At 37.0% G+C, this 9,177-nt stretch overlaps 1 protein-coding gene across 2 annotated transcripts; it reads right to left on the reverse strand.

Moving 5' to 3' along the window:
- Nucleotides 1–5,533: 5,533 nt before the first annotated feature.
- Nucleotides 5,534–9,177, reverse strand: mc1r (melanocortin 1 receptor). Of its 2 annotated transcripts, none has more exons than XM_077248123.1 (2): nt 9,000–9,177; nt 5,534–8,699 (listed from the first exon to the last, which is right to left on the reverse strand). In XM_077248123.1, exon 2 carries the CDS (start codon nt 8,626–8,628, stop codon nt 7,657–7,659), a length of 972 nt encoding a protein of 323 aa, XP_077104238.1. In that variant the 5' UTR covers nt 8,629–8,699; nt 9,000–9,177; the 3' UTR covers nt 5,534–7,656. The 2 variants fall into 2 exon arrangements, with proteins under 2 accessions (XP_077104238.1, XP_077104239.1); XM_077248124.1 differs by having other exon boundaries at nt 6,437–8,699; nt 8,945–9,165.

Below are 9,177 nucleotides of genomic sequence, written 5' to 3' on the forward strand. Positions count from 1 at the left end.
CTTCGCTGCAAATGGATCTATCTCAGACTAGTGACTCACAACACTATCATAAAAAAAAAAAAAAACGATATGCCTATGTTACAGCCGAAATATGAAAGACAACATTTCGTTGACTAGTTTTGGATAGATTATTAACTGTTTACTGTAAACTAGACTACTGCCACATTGAATAAGCTTTTGTTCACCAATTTCTGCTCAAATGTTAAATATATTAGGCTATGTTTGTTTTGTCAAAAATAAAGTCATCAACTAGGATGCTATTATAGTGTTTGTTCCAATGTAGGCTTTATTCAAACTAATGAATCCTTAACTTTGAAATGTATGATAAAATGTATACTTTAGTTTTTACAAAGAAATATTACACTTGAAATATTGTTATTTTAATTGTTGCTATAATTGTAACCTTTTTAATAAAATAGCAAATAATATATTTACAAGGTAGATGTAAACAAAATCTTAAAAGGTCAATATAAGCCTTCTCTTCAAATTATTTGTATTTTGTTTTATTAGTGACAAATTTGGGGAGAGGATACATATCCAAAACTTTCTGAAAATACAGTATGAGAATTAACTACACAATTACTAGAAATGTTCACTTTGGATATTATACAATTTGCAAGCAAAAATACAAGTGGAAAAACACTATTTTTTTCTAGATGTTTTCAACTGTGAACCAATTTTGTAGTATATATATATTTCTTTTCTTGTGTCTTTGTATTCTTTCTTGTGGCTCAGTGACACACCTGTGAAAAGCTTATTATGGAGGCTCATTAAGCGGGTCTTTTGTCTTCTCAGGTGTGAATCAGACCATTATACATGAGTCACGCCCATTTCGCATATTGCCTTTCCAAACAAAAAGTGTTTTACTAAATTTAAATCAATGTATTGTTTTATGTGAATGATTTGGCAGGATGATTTTCAGATCATTTTGAAGCAAAAATTCTAGGCGAGAACATCCATTAGTCAAAAGTCTTGTGGACACATATTTGTATGTGTTTTGTGGCCTTATTTCAGAAACTTTAAGTTTTAGTTTTTTCAATAACCATGCATAAACAATATTCTCTCAAAAATACAAACATGTACATACATCTTGCTCACATATTATGGTAGCCCTGTTTGTGCTAAATTGAGTGTAATTACACCTTTGCCATTAATGTTTAGAAGCAACTGAAAAAAGCACAAATGTCAGAGCATGTCAGAACACCTCCAGGTCCCAGAAAACACCTTAGACCCCAGAGGGTTAATAGTTATTAATGAGGCTAATCTAATTAAGTAATTATTGATAGAAACTATCTCCTAAATTTGATATTACTACGCTTGTTAAGCTTGTTTTTATTAGTTAATAATAGTAGTAGATGAAGTGTTAATGTAGTACTACTCATTAGTCCTGCATTACTTCCTGCATAGTTACTTATTAATGCGGGACCATTATTCTAAAGTGCTATCAGTGTATGATTATGATTCAGGCAGGATTATAGGTCAGAAGTCAGATTGGATTGGAACATTCAGAAAATTATCCAGTTCCATCTGGTTGGAGATCGGAGTCATCATGCTGGAATGGAGACGAGTTTGTTGAGGATCAGTACCGATGGCTGTCATGTCGATAAGCCCTTCACAGGCGAGAGTCTAGTTGACACATTCTCTGCTGACATTTCAGGGATGCATTGTGGTCGTACTGATCTGAATCCGGCCCGGATCCAGCTGACTACATCATGAGTTGTGGTCGTGTCAAGGCGCAAGTCCACCATCTGATCTGGATACAGCCCGGATCCAGCTGATTACAGTAAACCTCGGAATAAACAGAAAGACTAACATTAGCGTAGATGCCATTCTTCTTATGATGTAACAAATACATCGGGTGTTATAAGTGTTCCCGGTTGCAGCTGACCTAATTTATGCAGCCTAATAATAATTTAACTGATTTGAATAATAGGAATGCATAATGTTCTATGTGTATGCTAGGTTAAAGAGATGTGTTTTTAGTCTAGATTTAAACTGGCAGAGTGTGTCTGCTTTCCAGACAATATTAGGAAGACTGTTCCAGAGTTTAGTTGCTAAATAGAAAACGGATCTACCGCCAGCAGTCGATTTTGATATTCTAGGTATTATCAACTGGCCAGAATTTTGAGATCGCAATAGACGTGAAGGACTATAATGCGTTAAGAGCTCGCTCAAGTACTGGGGAGCCATTTAGTGCTTTGTAAGTAATCAGCAATATTTTAAAATTTATATGATGTTTAATAGTGTGATGAATCACCAGAGGCAGTCAGGTCCATTTGCAACGTATTTATTAAGAAGAGAAGTAAGCAGGAAAAGGGTCAGACACCGGCAAGAACAGCAATGGAGAATGGGCTCACACTTATCAAATCCAGGCGAGGGGTCAGGGCTGGCAGCGAGCAGAAGAGAAGTCCAGGGACGAAGCAGAGGGTCGAGAGACAGGCAGCAGACAACGGGATAATCAGATCAGCGGAGGTCAAACACAGGTAGGCAGAGATACAGGGATAAACGCTCAGAATGTTCACAGAGGAAACGAGACTTCGCACTGTATGAGAAGTGAATGGGGCTTATATGCAGGTAGATAACAGGGTGCAGGTGTGTGAGTGATCAGTGGTGGCAGGTGTGTGAGTAATCAGTCCAGGAGTGATGTGTGAGAAAGTCAATACTCGGGTGATGGTGGCCTCTGGTGGCCAGTGAGGGATGTAGTGGGTTCTGAGAGTGTGACAAATAGGGAGCCAATGCAGTGTTGATAGAACCGGGCTAATATGGTCATACCTCCTGGTTCTTGTAAGAACTGTGTTTTGGACCAGCTGTAGTTTGTTTCTTATATGTGTCACTAGCAACCAGCCATTAAAGCATTACAATAATCTAACCTTGAGGTCATGCAGCAATGAACTAACTGTTGCTCATTTTTCATTGCATATGTCGTCATTTAGATATATTTTTCAGATGGAAGTATGCGGTTTTACAGATGCTAGAAACGTGGCTTTCAAATTAAAGATTGGTATCAAAGAGCACACCCTGGTTACTTACTGACGATGAAGACTTGACAGAGCAGCCATCAATTGCTAGACAGTATTCTGGGTTAATACGTGCAGAGGTTTTTGGTCCAATCATTAGAAACACTGTCTTTTCAGAATTAAGTAGTAGGAAATTACTAGTCATCCAACTTTTTGACAAACAAAATCTAGTTTTGTTTTCTTCCAGCTACGCTACTTTTTTCTCTCTTAAGGGCCCAAGTGTGCTGCTTGTACCACGGCATTTGACCATTTTCTTTAATCTTCTTTAAGCGCAAGGAGTAACTGTGTCTAAAAGTTTATGTTGCAATATCGAGTTCTTCTAAGCTATCTGGGATGCTGAGGAGATGAAACTGATCAGGAATATTCTTAATAAAGCAATCTTTAGTGGCAGAAGTGATAGTTCACAATGTCTCATATGTGTAACACGGAGTCGGCTTTGCAATCTTGGCTAAATGGAGTATGTACACGATACAGATAATGATCTGAGATGTCATCGCTCTGCTGGAGAATTTCAACGGCATCAACATTGATTTCATGTGATAATATTACAACAATAAGTGTATTGTAGGACATGTGTTGTCTAACTCCAATAGAGTTCTGAATGTCTCTAAATGCCAATCCAAATGTCTTTTCCGTTATCTACATGTATATTAAAATTACCAACAATTAGGGCTTTATCTGCACCCAGTACTAACTCTGATAGAAAGTCAGCAAATTCTTTGATAAAGTCTGTATGGTGCCCTGGTGGCCTGTATACAGTAGCCAGCACAAATCTTAAACGTGATTTATCATTTGGACTATATATTGTTACATTAAGCACCAACACTTCAAAAGAATTATGTTTGAAACTAGACTTCTTAGTAATTTTGAAAATATTACAATAAATTACAGCAACACCTCCCCCTTTGCCTTTCAGACGAGGTTCATGTTTATAACCGTAATCTTGGGGGGTGGACTCATTTAAAGTAATGTAATTGTTTGGTTTTAGCCAGGTTTCTGTCATACACAGCACAGTCTGTAATCATATCATATCTGTAATTATAGTCTGTAATCATATCATTAACAATAAGTGCTTTTGAATAAGGGATTGAATATTCAGCAACCCGAGTTCTATCATTTGTTCATTTGTATTAAATCTGTTTTTTATTTGTTGAACATCAATTAAATTTTTACCCTTAGATGGGTTTGGAAGTTTTTTGTAATTCCTAATTCGGGGAACAGACACAGTCTCTATATGATGATATCTAGGTGAAAGAGCCTCTATGTGATGGGATTTATCTGATCTTGGTGACGTGAGACAGCTGGCAGACGGTCGGTTTAGCCAGTTTGTCTGCTTCCTGACCTGAGCCCCAGATTGTTATGTTTGAGCTCTAAGACTATGTGCCATATTACTAGAGAGAAGAGCAGCACCATCCCAGGAGGGATGAAAACCATCTCTTTTCAACAGGTCAGGTCTGCCCCAAAAACTTTTCCAATTGTCTATGAATTCTATATTATTTTGCGGACACCACTTAGACAACCAGCCATTGAGTGATGACAATCTGCTAACTATCTCATCACTCGTGCGAACAGGAAGGGGGCCACAGCAAATTACACTGCCTGACATCGTATTTGCGAGTTCACACACCTCTTTAACATTAATTTTAGTGATCTCAACTGGCGAAGTCGAACATCATTAGTGCCGACGTGAATAATAATCTTAGAGAATTTATGATTAGCATTAACCAGCACTTTTAAATCAGCACTTTTAAAAAGAATCTATTTGATGTTGTAATCGGAACGGAAGAGCGGTGTTTTGTCCCGCGACTACAGCGCCTCACCATCACCCAATTGCCCTGCTGCACGGTCTCTACTTCAGCCGGAACCGAACAATGTACAGTGTTCTCTAAGCTAGTCACATCCAAAGCAGTATCTAAGGCCCTTGCACTCGTACAATTAACCTCAATTAAAGTTAGGATGCGTGTGTCTAGTTCTGAAATCTTCAGAACTAGATACAATGACTGGAACTAGATGTAGATGTTCTACAATAGGACCATGTTTTTACAGGCAAAATAATCTAATTTTATGCATGGCCAATAAAATAAACACTTGGTGAACAGACTAGGAAAGGATGGAATATTTGTTTAGTACTGTAAATTGTTTTGAATCTGTGATTTCATAACCCCTGCATGGATAAATAAGGTCTCCTTTGTTTCTTTTTTAGAACCTACCCCATATTTGGTCTGAGAGATTGTGATTTTGCTTCGGATCTTGATATGGTAGGGCTTGTTTTATTCTGCCCATGATCATAAGCCCTGAAATGTACTCCTAAATCTGAACCGACATCTTAAAATTTAATTAAGGCATGAAAACAGTTTTGAACACAGATTATACACTGACCAAAAAAATTTACCCAATCTAGCTTCTGGTCTTTGAAAATAGGACATACTGTAATGTACCATGTGCTCACTTTTATTTAACCCAAATACTGGTGATAAAAGTAACTTACTTCTGGATTTGTGGGTATGTCAAGTCAATTTTATTTGTACAGCGCTTTTCACAACACACATTTATTACAAAAATAATAATGATGTTATTGTTACTAATATCTTAATATCTTCATGCCTTATTGTCACAATTAGCAGATTAGAGCGGGTTCACATTTGCATCACATGAATATACCATATGTATGCAGGTAAAGTTAGATATACTTGTATATCTTACTTTATATATAGAAATATGCGCCATTGGTGTTTAGCATCTAAAAATGTCCTACATACGGCAAGTCATGAGTTTGACACCCATGTACTAGTGGCCACTTATTAACCTACCTTGTAAAGGGACAAACATTATGTTGGAGAGAAAAGATTTGTACGTTTTTTTGGTTATCTCTGATTGTTGTTTTAGTACTTTAAGACACAATTTGCACACTTCAGATGCTCACATGCACACAAAGTTTTGCTTTATGAACAGGGTAATTTAGTCAAGCTCTCCGTAAATATTAAAAAATCTGTCTGTAATCTGACAAGGGTTATGCTGTTTGGTAAAAGTAAAAAAACAAGAAGAAAGTATTCTTATTTATAGTCTTTTGAGTTATTTTATTTTTTTAAGAGAATGGATTTTGGATTCTGTTTACGTATGTTAAAACAAGAGAACCATGTGTTTTCCGCGAGGGACAGAAGATTTGGTGGCTTAATGAAATGGAATGTGGCCCTGATGGCTGCCATCACTCAAATTAGTTCTCTTGCCCACAGCCACATCTCAAACACGTGAAAAAGCTTGTGATGAGCTTAAATTACACCAAACAGGAAAAGAAGGTCAATAGAGTATCTAATGGATTAAAAAGTGATAAAAGACTGACAAAAATTACCTAATTTAAAAAGCTGCTTGTCAAGCTTTCACCACATACTTCTGATCAAGAGACTCACACTAGGACTTGGTTGATATTATTGTGATGGGGGAAAAAATATTTTATTTTATTTTCTGACTATTCTGAAAACAGCAGCACTGGATAAAAGATAGAAACTCTAGGATTCATTGACCAGACAACTGCTGTTCTTACACAAAGGATTTCTCATCAAAACAGTATTTGTTCAAATGAAACTGTAAATAGCACTGATTTGCAAACTGTGGTGATGCATTTTCAATATGCTATTCATATTTTCTTATTACAGCATTATGAACATTAAAAGATTGTTATTTATAATAACAGGTAAAACAACTCTTGAAGAATGCATGCATTACTGAATGAACGATTTATGTCTTCTTGGTTCTTGGTCAGGTCCTCATTCACTTTAATTTTAATTTTTGTATTTTCTAATTCTCCCAGTGACCATGCAGAGGATAAACACTTTGGGGAATGGATGAAGTTCTAATACTCATCATTTATCTTTAAAAAATAATGATGTCATGACAATTCCTTAGTTAGTTTGGCCAATATTTACATTGCGGCATGCACATTGTTCCGATCAAATTATGGAAATTGCCCCTAGCGGCTAGGGGTTATGTGTATATCTGCTCGTTATAATTTTTATGAATTTATGAAAATTATTATTTTCCTTCATCACTCATTTCCTTCAGTTATAATATTTTGAATATTGATATATAACTATGTGTTCTAAAAATGTATAACTTACACAAAATAAATGGTTCAAATCAGTAACAAACATGCTTTCCTCCCATTTGCAAATGACAGTTGTTTCATTTCATGTCTTTTAAAATGCAAACATGGAATATAAAATCACAATAAATGTTTTAAACCTTATTATAAACCTTGGTTTTAAAAAGTTTGAGAACCACAGAAATTAATTCAAGTCATCACACATGAACTGCTTAAGATGAAACTGTCCTTTATGTTATTCTTTGATAGAGGCACATGCTCTCTTGATGCAATTTCACCACTTTTTTCTAATGAATGAAGCATTTATTTTGGGGAGTTTAAACTATCCCATTAAGCATCGATTTAGTAAATCAAAAATAGAGTTGTTTAAATGGTTATGTATTTTATAAAAAACAAAAAGTTTATGTCACTATTTCAGCAGTATATTTTCTATAGAGAGGGAGTCATTAGGACGATTGGATATTAGGCTAAACATTGGATATTAACTCCACGCGTTTCTAAAAACAAACAAACAAACAAACAAACTCCATAAAGAATATATCACATTGCAAAGCACCATGAACAAAAAATTATTTCTTTTAGCGTCTTGCGCAGCTCCTGACTGCGATACGCGTAAATGAGAGGGTCTATAAGCGAATTGCATATGATAAGAATCAGAAACAGGTTGAAATGGCTGAAATAACACTTGCAGTAAGGGTTTGTGGGACAGGTGAGGATAAGGATGAGGTGGAGGAAAAACGGCCCCCAGCAAATGATAAAAACTCCGAGCAGTATGGTCAGAGTGATGGCTCCCTTCATGCTAGTGGCTTGCCGGCGGTTCTTATGAAGGGCCATGATGCGTCTGGAGTGGACGTGCGCCAGGATGAACATGTGCAGGTACAAAACCGCCGTGAACACCAATGTCACGCCGAAAAACGTGACGAGACAGGCGATGACCGCGTTATCAGTGTGATAAACGATAAATAAAGAGCTAGAGGTGATGCTGGTGAGCCACACCGCCGCGATAATGGCCACGGCGCGCTGCGTGGTCATGATGCTGTGGTACCGGAGTGCGTAAAAGATGGTGATATAGCGGTCCGCCGCAATAGTGCACAGGAACGACAACGAGGACACGACAGAACTGCAGATCATAATGTCTATCACATTGTCTATGTGCTGTAACATCTTTGCAGTGACGAGCAGCAGCCCATGCTCCGTCAATAACATGAAGAGCGTCTCCACCACATTACTTACGCTCACCAGCATGTCCGACACCGCCAGACAGCAGATGAAATAATACATAGGCGAGTGGAGATTCCTGTTCTTGATGATGGCCACCACCACCAAAATGTTTTCCACCAAACTGATCAAGCCAAGCATTAGAAACAATTCCTGGGGGATCATGATTTGGGCGATTCCTGTTGCATTCATGTCACCGGGAGTTGCACTGCTGTTCAAAGTGATGTTATTGTCAGTATTATACATGTAGTCCATGTGTTTCATGCTGAAGTGATGGCGCAACGAGTCGTTCATGGTCCTTCAGTTAGTTACCGTCGTCATTCAGTTCTTTTGAGTCAGTTAGATGTAATTTTCCTTCACCACACCTTCAATATTAAAACAATTAAGACAGTTCAGTATGTCACAACGACCAGTTCCGGCAAATCCAAAATGAGATATTTTAATATTAGAGATTTTAATCGAAACGATTATACAGCTGTAAGTAATGAACTTATAACTTTCAATATTTCTGCTGCACACAACGCAGTCGAAGTCCGCAAACATGCGCTCTTTACTGGGTAACGCCTCAGATTTGTATCGACCATAAGAGTCAGAAGAATTTGTGCTTTACCTTTTGTAATCATTTAGATTCTATCGCATCTGCGTTGTCGAGCTTTGAAACTCACCAAAGTAGTAATTGAAGTTATGTGAAACTAAAAACGCACGATAGTCCTTAAAGAAGGCAGCGGTCACCTAAACTAAACTAAATTAAACAGAACTAAACTAAACAAACAAACATAAACTCATAAAACAAGAGCTCCCTTTATTGATTCTGTCTTCTCCTCTAAATGCAATGATGAAAAT

This window comes from Siphateles boraxobius, unplaced genomic scaffold (assembly GCF_051911475.1).
Source record: "Siphateles boraxobius isolate OS27281-9 unplaced genomic scaffold, OSU_SipBor_1 30, whole genome shotgun sequence".
In the NCBI taxonomy this organism is placed as follows: domain Eukaryota; kingdom Metazoa; phylum Chordata; class Actinopteri; order Cypriniformes; family Leuciscidae; genus Siphateles; species Siphateles boraxobius.

Coding starts and splice junctions, on each gene's coding strand:
- mc1r (XM_077248123.1), bottom strand. CDS start 8,628: ATGAACGACTCGTTGCGCCATCACTTCAGCATGAAACACATGGACTAC.